This window comes from Stigmatopora argus, chromosome 1 (genome assembly GCF_051989625.1).
Source record: "Stigmatopora argus isolate UIUO_Sarg chromosome 1, RoL_Sarg_1.0, whole genome shotgun sequence".
Classification (NCBI taxonomy): domain Eukaryota; kingdom Metazoa; phylum Chordata; class Actinopteri; order Syngnathiformes; family Syngnathidae; genus Stigmatopora; species Stigmatopora argus.
The window spans coordinates 25,859,479-25,874,961 of NC_135387.1; the positions used below are offsets into that span (position 1 = coordinate 25,859,479).

Sequence of the window (15,483 nt, forward strand, 5' to 3'; positions counted from 1 at the left end):
CTTGAATCTTTAACTTCTCCGAGTGGACGCTACAATATCTTGTCAAGTTTAATTGTTTAATCCCCAGAATAAACGCATCTGTTCACCAAATAAAAGCACGATTATCTCAGATCAAGTTTATTACCAGACCCCAAAGAAAAACAATATCCCCAACCAATTGCCTAAAATGCAATTAAAACTAAATAATTTCACAAATCTCTTTCAATTTCAGCAAAAAGATGACCAACGTTTGACGGTCGCGTTTTACTTTGAAGGTGCCTTCTTGTCTTCCATAACCACGGCTACCAGTGCGTCCAAAAGTCCGGCACACTGATAAGAATGTCGTGGTGAGATTAGCGCATGTTTGTTATTTGTTATGATGAAGTGTTGCCTCACACAATACAATGTCCTCTTCTGCCATTTACGGTGATTTGAATGCTTGGCTATCGTTTTTTATCATCACTCTGCACCTTTGCGCCCCACGTTGCAGCAGCTAGCTAACGTCAACGTGCAACTTCCTGCTAGCTTTGCGACCTGCGGGCGGCTCGTTTTAGTGGTAAGATTCTGTTTTCCCAACGTGATTTGCTAATATATGTCTTTTTTTCCTGTGGACTGTCAGCGGAATTGACTCGTGCGTAATATTTATGGTAGCGTTTTTGTTGTGTTTCATTGAATATTGTGGTGGTATTGTTGTAGCAAAAGTATCTGGGAATGTGGACCGGTAGTCACAAATTCGTATTCTGAATCAAAAAACGTTATTCGAGTCAAGATGTGTGCCGTTCGAGTGAAAAATGGGTCAGTCGAGTCAATAATTGTGTCGTTCGAGTCTTAATTTGTTTAGTCCGAGTCAAAATGTGTAATTGCAGTCATAATTGGGGTAATTCCGGTATAATATTATGTAATTCGAGTCACCAATATGCACAACTGTAGTCAGAAATGTGTGTAATGTGTAGATGTATTGACAGAGATTTATGATAAATACAACTCAAAGATTTTTTTTTTTAAATTTAACCCCCTTTTTTGGAAAAAGATTGCAATAAAAAAAATCCCCAAACCACTTGAAAAATAGTTTTCCTCCTATTTAAAACCAAAAAAATATTAGAATTACAATTATCTATTAAAAAAATAATTCAAACGTACTGCTTACTATTTTTTCATTGTATTTTTTTACACAGACAAATAAATAATAGTATATTTAGTATTTTTCCTTTTTGACAAAAAAAACCCTCCAAATATAGGGGAATATTTACTAGGGATAAAAATGATTTGTTCAAATGTTTGTCTATATATGATCTATTGACCATCAGAATAGCTGTCAATGCATTAGTCGAATAATTCTGGCAGTCTAGTTGGCAAACATAGGAGCACTCTGAATGATAGTAATTATGACGTGGCCCGCGACCAAAAGTTCAACATCCCTCCCTGACGACTACCACGAAACATAGTATTAGAATAAGCAAAGTGCCTGCGCCAAAGTAAACAAACGAGTTTAATTGGAACGTTGATCCCCGCCGTGTGTCGCAGGCATCGACGCCAGAATGACTTTGAAGCAAGCTCGAGCGAACACCACCACATGACCGAGCCGAAACCACCCGGACCCTTCATCTGGCGCCTCCCGGGCAGCGGGGGCGATGGCGGGCGACGGGTGGAAAAGCAGCGGGCGTTCTCTCTGGCGCTTTCTGTTCCCTCGCCGCGCCCGTCAGGAACGAATAGTGCTGGCTCGCAGCGAGAGCCTGCCCAGCGACCAGGTGCTGAAGATCACCGTCACCGAGACCACCGTCATCAAGGCCGGATCGGGGGTCTTGAACCGCCGCTCCCTCGCCTACTTGAGCCTCTGGTTCTTCTTCAGCTTCTGCACGCTCTTCCTCAACAAATACATCCTGTCGCTGCTGGAGGGGCAGCCGAGCATGCTGGGTAAGGTGATAAAAAGAATGGGACGTGATGGCGTTTCATTTCTGGCGATACGATTTGTGTCACGATTCGATCCCGATTAGTATGAGGCCCAACTAAAAGACTGCAATTTTGTCAAAAAGCGGCACTGTGTCTTGCATATGGATCGATATTGGTGAATCATTGTATGAAATTACCTTTAGCACAGCTGTTGTATAACACAACTCCTAACCACTTCTACTACATCTCCATCTAGTGGATGAATACTACTACTACAGTCATCCCTCGATTATCGCGACCTCACTTATTGCAAATTCACTTTGTTGTGATTTTTTCTGCTATTAATTAGTTCATAAAAATGTGAAAATCCAAGCTGAAACTCATAAGTGGAAGCCACTCTTGCTACTAGGACTCAGCATTGAAGAGGGGGAAAAAAAGTTCATGCACGATTACTACATTCCAGGCTGACTAGGGCTCACTAGTGGACGCAAGTGGAAGTGCAGTTGCTTATTGTTTATTTCCACCAGACACACACATTTAAAGATTGATACAGACAGATTTTGAATTAATAAGAATGCAATATGGCGATATATCACAGAGTGGAATTTTTTAAACACATAAGTGGGTCCTTTTCTTTTTCTGGCCAGGTGCGGTTCAGATGCTCTCCACCACCGTCATTGGCTTCCTTAAGATGTTTGTGCCCTGTTGCCTTTATCAGCACAAGTCTCGGAACGAGTATCCGCCCAACTTCATCATGATCATGCTCTTCGTCGGACTGATGAGGTGACTTTTTCGACTATCGCGGCCATGTCTGGTCTACATTCACGGTACACGGTCGATTGGTCGCCGGTCTTTTGGTCACCCGGAAGGTTATTGATAATTACCATTTAAATTGTTGCTCAAATTCCCTAAATACAAACTGAGAATTACTATTTAGTCATACTTAATGCCCTATTAATTATTAGGCTAAAGAAAAGCTCCAAATTTTCCGGACTTTTATTGTTTTTTGTTGGAGAACTTGTTAAGACCCTGACTGACGTAGCTTCTTAAAGGGAAAACGCATGTACATACAAACTCTTATACACTCACACGTCGGCTCAGTGAAACTGCTCATGGCCATTGTTGGCTTTTATTGATGCATAGACGTGTTGTTTTACCTTGTTTTGTCGTCGGTCTATTGGTCGTCGGTCTTTTGGTCGTCGGTCTTTTGGTCGTCGGTCGATTGGTCGCCGGTCTTTTGGTCGTGGTCTTTTGGTCGTCGGTCTTTTGGTCGCCCGTTGTTGCGGTCGGGGCGACCAAAAGACCGCGACCAAAAGACCGGCGACCAATCGACCGCACACGACATTAACTGCAATATTCGAGGGATTACTGTAAAGGGCTATGAATTTCCCTTAAATAGTAAGATTTTGCTGCCTCCAATTCAGCACGTGTGCAGTTTTCCTTCATTCTTATTGATCATGCCTTAGTGCCATTAAACTTTTCTGCCTGTTTTGCAGGTTCACCACTGTGGTCTTGGGTTTGGTGAGCTTGAAGAACGTGGCGGTGTCTTTTGCGGAGACGGTGAAGAGCTCGGCTCCTATTTTTACAGTCATTATGTCCAGACTTATTCTTGGAGAGTACACAGGTAATTACATATTCTTTTTTCAGACTCTTTAAAAGTATTTTTAATACATGAAATATAATAAAATAACTTACAATGTATGAAATACAGAATATTAACTTAAAATAAATTGTAAACATCTAAAAAAAGAATAAAATAAGGATATTTGCTGTGTTTTTCGGACTATAAACACAATCCTCACAATGAAGAGGAGAAAAAAATGCAAATGGGGGTAAAGGTCGCATCTTTTGTACGGCAATAATTTTGTTTGTTTAGAAACTACGAACAAACACGTCATTGTAATAATAAAATGGAGAACAGCAGGCTAAATAGGCATCTGTTAACAGAACAGTTTTTGCAGATAACTATAGCTATAAAATAAAAACATAACTGGCTGTCAGTGGTGAGAGAGAGAAAAATACATATATAAGTCGCACTTGACTATTAGTCTCATTTCCATCAAACTGTAAAAAAAATGCGACTAATAGTCCAGAAAATAAATTACTACAAAGAAGATTTGGACAATATATTGGTTAACATCATCTCTCAATGATCAAAATGGTTGTCAGTTCCATATCTTACCTTTACCGTCAATTCCAAAGTAGTGCGTAGTTTCGGCTAGTTGTCAAGTCTCGCCTGGACTCGAGATTGGCGCCAATGTGTTTCCCACGACCTCCTTTTTGTAACGCAGGCCTGTGGGTGAATCTGTCGTTGTTCCCCGTCATGGCGGGCCTGGCGCTCTGCACGGCCTCCGAGCTTAGCTTCAACTTGCTGGGCTTTTCCGCCGCTCTCTCCACCAACATCATGGACTGGTACGGTCGCTCTCCCGCCGTCCCAGACTGCCTCAACGGCGCCCCCTTGACACTTTCCCTCCCATTGCAGTTTGCAGAATGTCTTCTCCAAGAAACTGCTGTGCGGTGAGACGTACAAGTTCAGGTATAAAGACAGAAAAGCGCAAAGTCTCTGAGCGTACCAGAGAAAATTGTATTTATTCTTGCTTCCAGCCCTCCAGAACTGCAATTTTATACCAGTGCAGCGGCAATCATCATGCTTATCCCAGCCTGGATTTTTCTTTTGGTAGGTCAATTAATAAATTCCACCTTACACTTACCATATTTTATCGCATATACGCCATATTTGTTGCTAAAAAAAGATGACTGAATCGAGGGTACGGCTTATATGCGCATAAAAAGACAACATACACGAAACTGCTAGGTGACAAAGACGAAACGCCATAACGCAAGATAATGCGGCCAATACGGTTATTTATTTCAAAATAGAGAAAAGATAAACCGAAAAAACGCCAAACTTATTTTGATGTCTATGAATGAAATTCAAGAAAAAAAACTTATCTGGCATAAAATGTTAAAAAACTTGAGATTTTCCCTTCAAAGTAACACATTTGTACTGCCTATTAAAACCATGAATATGGAGGTGAAAATTGTGAATCAGTGGGCGGCTTATACGCGAGAAATTATGAAATTCAACTATTTTAAGGCATTTTTAAGGGTGCGGCTTATACGCGAAGATGGCTAATATGCAAGAGAATACGGTACATGATATACAGGAAGTGCTAAGTGCTTTTTAGGGCAGTACACTTCATTTCCATTGCAATTTTTATTTTTTTGCCTGAATTGAGAAAATCCAGGTTTTTTTTCTTTTGGGAGCCTAATGTGACAAAATCAGCAGGGAAAAGGCAAATATACTCCCGGCACACAAAGGTAGACGAGCACTCGGCGCTAACTAAGCAGAAACTATGGTGCAAGGTTTTAATGGCGTACAAGCTGCAACCCAAGGACTTCCTGTACATCGTAGGAATTTTGTCTCCCTTTTGCAGGAAACGCCAGCGACTGAGAAGGGCGGTCCGAGCTTCGCCTTGAGTCAGGATATCGTCATGTTGCTGCTTTTCAACGGTGGCCTCTTTCACCTGCAGAGTGTCACCGCCTACGCTCTAATGGGACGCATTTCTCCCGTTACTTTTAGGTATGTACTTCATAAAATCATAATACAGTCATCATTTTTATTTTATTAAAAAGTGAGGCTTTTACATAAGATTAGACTGTTTTAAGACATTGGATTGGATAACTTTATTCATCCCGTATTGGGGAAATTTCATTGTGACAGTAGCAGAGGGTGATTAGACAGAACAACAAAGCACAAGCACAAAGTACAAAGCAAATCAAAGTAAATGAGATCATTAAGAATCACCAAATCAAATCATTAAGACAGAAAAGCAGCAAAAACACCAAACGAGCAAGAGTGGACGGAACTGCCGCCACCGGCTGCCACTTGAGCGGCACCATCTTGGTTGCCGTAGCAAAGACGGATACAGACTCAAAAAGACGTTGTAAAGTTGGACAAAAACTGGCACAACACACAGGAAGTCTTCCACAAGATGGGGAACTTCTGCAGACTGTGACCGAGGTAGAGAATATGCAGAGTCACTCTTCCAAGCTTATCCGCACAGTTCCTCAGTAGTCTGGAGCTGAAGACAACAGTAGCAGAGTAGAACCCCTCGACTCCGTTGCTGGTAAGCGTCGACAGCTCTTCCATCTTATCCCATGATGGAATGGTTGGTCAGAAGTGTTGCTTCTTCTCCTGGCACTTTTGTCCAGCTCCGAATTTCCAGCGGCACTGTGTTTCTTCTTCTGCTGTGTATTGTAACAGCTAGTCCCATGTGTGTGACAGCGTAGGCATGGCTGATGGTTACTAAAAAAGAAGTGGCAGAAAAAAGCCAGGCTAACAGAACAAAGAAAGTTGTAAAAACATTAAAGTAAAAAGTATAAAGTACAAAGTAAAGTAAAAAGGGATGTATTAAGAAATATTAAAATGTAATTAAAAAAAAGATAGGGCTGTAAAAGACGAAAAACACAAGTGTACAGAGCTACTGCCACTGGCTCCCGCGTGAACGGCGCCATCTCAGTTCCAAATTCTACAAATGCTGCCATGATTTATTGACTGATCGATGATCAAATTAATGAACAAAAACTATTTTGGTAGTCAATTGTTAAGCCTGTCTTCCCCAGCGTGGCGAGCACGGTGAAGCACGCCCTGTCCGTGTGGTTGAGCGTCCTCGTCTTCGGCAACCAGGTGACCATGCTCAGCGCCACCGGCACCGTCCTGGTCTTGGCGGGCGTTTTCTTGTACAACGAGGCCAGGCGCGCCCAGCGCCAACGCTTGGAGGCCGTGGCGGCCCAGCAGAAGCGCAAACTACAAGCGGAGGAACAGGACGTCCAACGTGGCCCGCAGTCTCACTAACGACTCCGCATTTAGAAGCCGTTCCAGTAAAGGAGGGTGGATCGCCATCCCAAATTTTCAGGTACGATCCGGTGCAGGGAGGGATTCTTATTCAAAGGTGAAGCCTTTGTTACTCCCGCGGAACATTTTTTGCATCTATTTTGGTTTGTACTCAACCACTATGATGACTGCCAGCCCTCCCAGTCCAAACTGACTTGACGTCTATCGCGGTCAATGGCAGCCAGTCCGTTTCCTTCCCAATTGTTCGTTTCAGCAAGCGATAGAGATTCCACGGACAAAAGTTGCATACGTGTTTGTTCTTGTTTTTTGGGGAGAAATCTTTGGACTCAAATCGGAGGTTTCGTTGGAAGTGACAATCAATCATTTCAAAAGAAGTCATTCCGAAAATTATTCCATGGGAACGATTTGGGTTTGTTCTTGTGATTTTGCTCTGACCAATGAGAGATATTGCCAGGGAACCAGTGACATTGTGCTATCAAAAAAGACTGTATTCTTTTTTTTAATTTTTTTTCTCTTTATGACCACTTTAATGATGGCGATCAGCCCTCCCAGCTAAAATTGAATGGATATTTGTTGCTGTCAATGGCAGCCAATGTGTTGAAAAAAAAACCATGTTAAAGTTAACTTGTGAATCACATGTTTTTTTATTAAAATGTACATTGCAATCTCAATAAAAGCACTTTTTGTTTTCCACATCAGATTTCGGAATCAGTTTCCGTACTCGCCATGCTCCATTTACATTGGAAATTGGTGACATGCAAAACCAGATTCTACTGCTTTTGGTATAAGTAGAAAGTACAAATACAGTTGTACCTCAACATACGATCTTAATCCGTTCCGGGACTGAGATCATATGTCGAGCTTTTCGTAACTCGAGCGAACGTTTCCCATTTGAAACAAATTAAAAACAAATTAATTCGCTCCAACCCTCTGAAAAAACACTAAAAACAGGATATTGGATTGGAAAAATTGTTTTGTTTCTTAACAAAGTAACACATAACTAGTGGTTTAATAGTAATAAAATGTGTTTAATATAACTAAAATTGGGCGGATTTCGCCGACGGGAGAGTGAGACGCACAGAGCGGGCGGGGGGTTCTCCGGGGGACTTTCCACGACAATGCACTCTTAACTGAACAAACACATTTAAATTAACTTGGATTAATATATACAGACACACTCAAACATATGTTTAATGTAACTTTACACAAAACTGAATTCTAATTTTGTTTTAATGTTTTTTTACCTTCGTTCTGGCCAGGTTAGTTGTTTGCCACGCCTCCACCATCACGTTCGCTATCGATGGGCTGTTTGCTGTTGTACGTATTCCCTTCAAAATATTCCGAAAATAATGCACACAGATGTCCTCACAATAGTATAACACACGACCACTTGCCAACGAGAAGTACTAGTCTTGAATTAACGATCGCTCCGCCAACGGGAGCTAACAGGCCAGGGCGAAAACAGGAAATGCAATAGCCTACCCACGTACGTATTGATTGTGGGTAATGAAGTTTTATTCTGAGAAAGGGTGCCATTGGCAATCGGTGTTGTGTGCACGAGTATACTTCATGACCCAGAAAGGCCTCTTTTTGCCCGTGCATGCACGTTTCCTGGTCGAAACCCGTCTGAATAAATCGTTCAGTTCTCGTAGTTATACACGAAAGAGATGCGGCAAAAAAAGACTACAATGCGCTACAATGATAAACAGCCTCTCATGTCATGGCCACCTGGCTTAGTCGCATCTCGGAATTTTGATCGTATCGCGAGCGAATTATTCGATCGAAATTTTGATCGTATCGTGAGCGAATTATTCGATCGAAATTTTCGTCGTACCATGAGTTACCACTGTACATGAAAAAGTGTGCATTTTCTGTCATTTCAACACGTATGGTAAAGTACAAAATGTCTTTAACAACATTGTTAAAAAACTTTAGAAAAAAAACAAAAACAATTTAGGATTAAAGTGGCCAAGTGGTAGGCGCATCGAAGGTTCAATCCCAGATCCAGTCTTTCCTGTGTGGAGTTTTTTTCAAAATCTTCCTGGGCTTACGTGGGTTTTCTCCGGGTACCTCGATTTCCTCCCATATCTAAAAAAAAAAGGCATGCTAAGCTAACGGAACACTCTAACACACACTCATAGGTTCCCATACCCCTGGTATAATGTAACCGCTGTGGGTGAGAGCGTAATATGTGCACGCAGGAAGGCCGAAATCAGTGTTTCCATGGAAACCATGTTACTTCCCTCCTGTGATTGAGTACGGATGGGCTATTTCTGTAGCGCAACAGACACGAGTGCAGTCACAGGACACGCATGCACGCAACGTAAGCTTACACGAGCGTTCTGATTTCATTTCCCGTTTGTGTCGTAACCCTATTAAAGCATCCATTTTGTTACTCGGGACTGTTCTAATGCTGTATGATAGCAACTGTTATCCTTTAGCGGCCGCCGTTTGGGAGCTATTGTGTTCTTGTCACTTGATTCCAAGGTTACTGAATAAACAAGTTTTTAGCCCTTGTATGCGAATGGCTTTTTTGCTATCGGTTAGCATACTCGTGGATTCAAGCCTTCTGTCGTAGTGATGGAACCCCGGCAGCAGGGGGCGGTAAAGGCTAGGATGTACACCTGCTGGAAACCCCTTAGTTACCTTTTCCCTCCGGTGTATTTTTTGTGCCTGTATTTAAATCACTCATGCCTCCAATTGGTTTGCTCTTCTTGTTTATTAGTGTATAGGTTATTGTGTTGCCAGTTGAATTTGATGTCTTTTGCTGTTAAAGGCATGGAATTATGCATATGAATGTAATACATTTAATGTATGTATGGACAAAGATAAGAAAATGATTACCCTTCATTACCAAATGATGACCACATTGAAATGATTAATTCCCTTTTGCACAGCTCCATCTAGTGGTTGCATAACACACGCCCATACTACATCTCCATCTAGTGGTTGTATAACACAACCCCTACTACCACTACCACTACTACTACTACTACTACTACCACTACCACTATTAGTACTACCACTACCACTACTACTACTACTACCACTACCACTATTAGTACTACCACTACCACTACTAATTATTCTACCACTACTACCACTACCACTACTACTACTACCACTACCACCACTACCAATACTACTACTACTACTACTACTACCACTACCACTATTACTACTACCACTACTAATTATTCTACTACTACCACTACTACTACTACTACCACTACTACTACCACTACTAATTATTCTACTACTACCACTACCACAACAAATTTTTATTCTACTACTATTACTACTACTTCTACTACTACTACTCCCACTACTACCACTAGTACTACTAATTTTTCTATTACTATTACTACTACTACTACTACTTCTACTACTACTACTCCCACTACCACTACTACCACTAGTACTACTAATTCTTCTACTACTACTACAGCGCCATCTAGTGCAGGGGTGGGCAAACTGGTCCTCAAGGGCCTCTATGGGTGCAGCAACCGATCCAGCACGGACACTTTAACCAATAACATTTCTGCAGAAAACAAGAAGCACCTGACTGCACTCCACTGATTCCATTTGCAGCACACCAGCTTGGTAAAAACAGGTCCTAATTATGGGTTGCAATGAAAATCCGCACCCACTGCGGCCCTTTGTGCAATAGTTAGTTTTCTACTACCACCACTGCCACCCCCACCACAACTACTACTGTGTTTTATAATCTGGTGCGCCTTATAGTATATGGACCAACTTTTCAGGTTGGCCATTCATTGAAGATGCGCCTTATAGTTCGGAAAATACGGTACTTTCCATTTCCAACTGAGAAAAGTCATTAATTTAGTGATGTTGAGGCACTAGGACCCAGTAGAGTACATAATGTGAGATTGGGTGTCTCCTGTCTGCCTGCCTGCCCACCCACCCTGCTTCTCAGCTCAGCATGCTTCTGCAGTTGCCCTTAGGCACCTACTAAAGCCAAAACTGTGTGTGTGTGTGTGTGTGTGTGTGTGTGTTTGTGTGCGTGCGTTTGGAGGAACTAGACGGGCGCTCAGAGTTACAGTAGGAGACGATGACTAGATGAAAGAGGCCAGGTGAGACAGGAGCATCACACTCTTCTCTTTCTACCACCATGCCGAAGACTGCACGGCTGTTGTGTTGATGGATGTGTGCGTGTGTGAATTAACGTTGACTGTCAACCTGCACAAGAGCGAGACGCTCTCTCCAGACTGAGGTATGTTACGCATTTTATTGTCACACACACACTCCTATTCTGTGAATGAAGTGTGTTTTTGGTCGTATGGGGGCAAAAAATAGAGAGATTTTGGTTGAGGCGGATGATTAAATGAATGTTTGTTTTTTTAGTTTGATTTTGGAACTTGTAGTGGGAGAGAATAACATTGGTTTTGACCTTAAAGTGCCTTGCTCGTAGGATCAAGTGACGTGGTTTTCCATTGGCAGCCACTTTTGCCTCATTGAATTTGAAGTTTGATACATTTTTGTTAATATTTTCATTTGGCAATTCTCCAAAAGGTGTGGTTTGACCATTCATTCATTTTATGAACCGCTTAACCTCTCAAGGGTCGCGGGGGGTGCTGAAATCTATCCCAGCTGACTACGGGGAGCATATCTGGGACACCCTGAATCGATGGCCTGCCAATCAAAAGGCACAAAGAGACAAACAACCAATCATACTCATACCTAGAGTTTTCAAACCAGCTAGCCTAGCATCCATGTTTTTGGGATGTGGGATGGAAAAGGACATGCAAACTCCACTCCTGACCCAGGATTGAACCCCCAATGCACTAACCAGCTAACCAGTGGGCCGTCATACACTATTAGCGTCCTTGATTTAACTTGCTAGCTATAAGAAGAGTATCTATTTTGCTACGTTCACAATTAATAGCAAACAAACCAAAAAATGCTCTTCTGAGAGCAACACTACATTTGCCACCCAGTTGAGATGTTGTTTTTACCCTGTTTAATTAGGTTGAAGGTGACCGTAACCTTTTGACCTACTGTTATTGTGACGCTAGCTAGGTACATGTGGGCAGGAAAAGAACAGGCGCCTCGCTAGCACGCCGGATGGAAAAACGCGCCCATGCAGGTGCGCGGCATATGGAAATGTACCAGAGTCTTTGGGCTCGTTCCACAACTTTTACGGCGCGTGCGACTTTAGAAGCGTAAACACGGCGCAACGGCCAGGTCGTGTGAGATGATCCTTCACTTTGCTGCTTGAAATCAACCGTAAAATCAACTGGAATTCCAATTGATACAGACAACACAAAGATATTTCAGATTGGATGTATTTTTTTTAGTCTTAATGCATATTTGTCAACCAGGGCCAATTGCTCCTCTTATTAATGATTGCAATTCCCCTTATTAGGCGATTAAAAAGAACGCAGCACATGAAGTCTTTGTCTTGTTCGGGAACGTTTGCGTCCCAAATATCGGCATCGGCGCTATTTTCGGTACACGGTCGGTCGATTGGTCGCCGGTCTTTTGGTGGCCCGAAAGGTTACTGATAATTACCATTTAAATCGTTGCTCAAATTCCCTGAATACAAACTGCCAATTACTATTTTGTCATACTTAATGCCCTATTAATTATTAGGCTAAAGAAAAGCTCCAAATTTCCCTGACTTTTATTGTTTTTTGTTGGAGAACTTGTTAAGACTCTGACTGACGTAGCTTCTTAAAGGGACAACGCATGTATACATACAAACTCTTCTCCACTCACACGTCGGCTCAGTGAAACTGCTCATGGCCATTGTTGGCTTTTAATGATGCGGAGACCGTGTTGTTTTACCTTGTTTTGGCGACGGTCTTTTGGTCGCCCGTTGTCGCGGTCCGGGCGACCAAAAGACCGCGACCAAAAGACCGGCGACCAAAAGACCGGCGACCAAAACACTGCGACCAAAAGACCGCGACCAAAAGACCGCGACCAAAAGACCGCGACCAAAAGACCGCGACCAAAAGACCGCGACCAAAAGACCGCGACCAAAAGACCGGCGACCAAAAGACCGCCACCAAAACACCGCCACCAAAACACCGCGACCAAAACACCGCGACCAAAAGACGGCGACCAAAAGACGGCGACCAAAAGACGGCGACCAAAAGACCGGCGACCAAAAGACCGGCGACCAATCGACCGCACACGCTATTTTCTTCCCGTAAATGAAAATACCAAATCTTTTCTTTCAGATCCAGAAAGTCGAAACGGCGAGAAGTTCATTGAGAATACGTTAAGTCCAACGGCCACGGAAAAAATCAATTTCCCGAGCTTCTCCGCGGGAAGGGAAGGATGGGCGATGAGCCCGTGACGCTCAGCGGACTCTCCCCTCCCGGCCCCGCCCCCTCATGGAGCACCTGGTCTCGGCGAGTCCCCCCCGGAACGCTTCCGTATCCAGACCGCCGTCCTCGGCGCCGTCGAACGCCTCCGACGCCGGCCCGGCCGGAGTGGACGTGAACCGCTCCCTGGCTCTCTGCGCCATGCTCCTCATGGACGTCCTGGCCGTGGCGGGCAACCTGGCCGTGATGATCGTCATCTGCAAATCGCCGCACTTGCGCAAGTTCGCCTTCGTCTTCCACCTGTGCTCGGTGGACCTGCTGGCGGCGCTGGTGCTGATGCCCCTGGGCATGGCGCCCGACGGCCTGTCGGCCGACGGCGCCCTGTGTCGAAGCTACCTGTGCTTGAGCGTCTGCCTGCTGAGCGCCGCCATCCTCACCATCTGCGCCATCAACGTGGAACGCTACTACTACATCGTGCACCCCATGCGCCACGAAGTCAAGATGACCCTGGGGGTGGTGGCCCTGGTCCTGGCGGGGGTCTGGACCAAAGCCGTGGTCATGTCCTCGCTGCCTTTCCTGGGATGGCTGCTCCAAGGCGAGCGGGGCGGGGGTCCCGCGCCGCCGCACTGCTCCCTCCACTGGGAGGGCGGCGGGACCGCCCGCCTACTCTTCATGGTCTTCTTCGCCTTCCTCTATTTCCTGTGCCCCCTCTTTATTATACTCTTAGTCTACTGCAACATGTTCAAGGTGGCCCGAGTTACGGCCACGCAGCGCGGCCCGCTCGCCACTTGGACCGACGCGCCCCGGCCGCGCTCGGAGTCGGCCTGCAGCGGCGGTCGCCGCTCCGCCGGGCGCCGGGGGACGTTCGGCGGCGGGAAGGTGGCGGCCATTCTGGTGGTGGTGGGAGGCCAGTTCGTCTGCTGCTGGCTGCCGTATTTCTCCTTCCATCTGTACTCGGCCGCCGCGTACGCCTCGCCGGCCTCGCTGGCCCGCTTGGAGAACGCGGTCACCTGGATCGGGTATTTCTGCTTCACCTCCAACCCCTTCTTCTACGGCTACCTCAACCGTCAGATTCGGGAGGAGCTGGGACGTCGCCTGGCCGGCCTATTCAAGCGCGCCGGATCGGGTCAGGGCGAGCAGCTGCCCAGCCGCGAGGCCTCCATCGAGGAGAACTTCTTGCAGTTCCTCCAGGGCACGGCGTGCAACCTGGAGTTGCGGAACTCTCACGGCAGAGCCAGTCGAGCGGAGACGGGACGCGAAGGCCCGCGGGAGTCGTCTGCTCCGTGGAACACGCCGGCTGACTTCCATGTCCCCGGGCAGATTCTTGAGGAGACCTCAGAGTTGGTACAACGGCAAATACTGAACAATCGACCAAATGTCTTACACTGAAAGTGCAAAACGGCACCGGAGTGGCGGCGGTCTCCGTCAAATGATCTCTTTACATTTGGAGTCCAGGGTTCATTTAAAGTCCCACCCGCGACGAGTTGTTAAATGAGAGAACGTCGTCAAAGGGTATTCCTAAAAATTTGTTTCAGACTCAAGCGGACCCACAACTATCGAAATTGGGCCACCAAAATAACGTAGCGGTTTGCCTCCGCATAGTTGAAAACGATTGACACTTTGTTGTACTCAAGACCGCTCCAGGACGGTACTCGAACGTTTGGTCGCCGGACGTTTGGTCGCCCGGACATTTGGTCGCCGGACGTTTGACAACATGACAGAGTTTACTGTTCAAACCAGCTCTCAAAATTATATTCATGAGAAAGAGAGTTTAATATCTAAATATCGACTGTTGAAACCAGCTTTCAAAATTATATTCACCTGGGCGACCAAACGCCCGGACGTTTGGTCCCCGGACGTTTGGTCAACCGGACGTTTGGTATAACGGACGGGGCGTCGACTGGACGTTTGGTAGAATGGACTCTCTCTCTCTCTTTTTCTCTCTCTCTCTCACTCTCTCATGATTATAATTTTGAGAGCAAGAGATTACCTGGTTGCTCGCTTTCAACAGTAAACTGTCTGTCTCTCTCTCTCATAATTTGACAGCAAGCGTACCCGGCGACCAAACGTCCGGGGACCAAACGTCCGGGGACCAAACGTCAGGGGACCAAACGTCCGAGGACCAAACGTCCGGGGACCAAACGTCCGGTCGACCAAACGTCCGGGGACCAAACGTCCGGGGACCAAACGTCCGGGGACCAAACGTCCGATCGACCAAACGTCCGGGGACCAAACGTCCGGGGACCAAACGTCCGGTCGACCAAACGTCCGGGGACCAAACGTCCGGGGACCAAACGTCCGATCGACCAAACGTCCGGGGACCAAACGTCCGGGGACCAAACGTCCGGGGACCAAACGTCCGGGGACCAAACGTCCGGTCTACCAAACGTCCGGTCTACCAAACGTCCGGGGACCAAACGTCCGGGGACCAAACGTCCGGGGACCAAACGTCCGGTCTACCAAACG

General features: G+C 45.4%; 2 protein-coding genes across 4 annotated transcripts; both read left to right on the forward strand.

The window, feature by feature from the left end:
• Nucleotides 1–228: 228 nt before the first annotated feature.
• LOC144084110 (solute carrier family 35 member E2A) lies at nt 229–7,420 on the forward strand. 3 transcript variants are annotated; one of them, XM_077612420.1, is made up of 10 exons: nt 229–326; nt 470–535; nt 1,504–1,893; nt 2,517–2,652; nt 3,366–3,493; nt 4,161–4,281; nt 4,352–4,405; nt 4,474–4,546; nt 5,307–5,452; nt 6,496–7,420. In XM_077612420.1, exons 3-10 carry the CDS (start codon nt 1,611–1,613, stop codon nt 6,725–6,727), a joined length of 1,173 nt encoding a protein of 390 aa, XP_077468546.1. In that variant the 5' UTR covers nt 229–326; nt 470–535; nt 1,504–1,610; the 3' UTR covers nt 6,728–7,420. The 3 variants fall into 3 exon arrangements, with proteins under 3 accessions (XP_077468546.1, XP_077468547.1, XP_077468545.1); XM_077612421.1 differs by lacking the exon at nt 229–326 and having other exon boundaries at nt 354–535; nt 1,504–1,727; nt 1,829–1,893; XM_077612419.1 differs by lacking the exon at nt 229–326 and having other exon boundaries at nt 354–535.
• A 141-nt stretch (nt 7,421–7,561) lies between these two features.
• Nucleotides 7,562–15,310, forward strand: gpr61 (G protein-coupled receptor 61). Its single transcript, XM_077612417.1, has 2 exons — nt 7,562–10,961; nt 12,931–15,310. The coding sequence occupies exon 2, from the start codon at nt 13,087–13,089 to the stop codon at nt 14,404–14,406; it is 1,320 nt and encodes a 439-aa protein (XP_077468543.1). The 5' UTR covers nt 7,562–10,961; nt 12,931–13,086; the 3' UTR covers nt 14,407–15,310.
• The last annotated feature ends 173 nt before the right edge of the window (nt 15,311–15,483 follow it).

Bases quoted from the DNA above. Each gene is read 5' to 3' on its own strand.
- LOC144084110 (XM_077612420.1), top strand. From the start codon at position 1,611: ATGGCGGGCGACGGGTGGAAAAGCAGCGGGCGTTCTCTCTGGCGCTTT. The intron at 1,894-2,516 runs GTAAGGTGATAA...TTTTCTGGCCAG, and splicing joins GGGGCAGCCGAGCATGCTGG to GTGCGGTTCAGATGCTCTCC. The intron at 3,494-4,160 runs GTAATTACATAT...TTTGTAACGCAG, and splicing joins TATTCTTGGAGAGTACACAG to GCCTGTGGGTGAATCTGTCG.
- gpr61 (XM_077612417.1), top strand. From the start codon at position 13,087: ATGGAGCACCTGGTCTCGGCGAGTCCCCCCCGGAACGCTTCCGTATCC.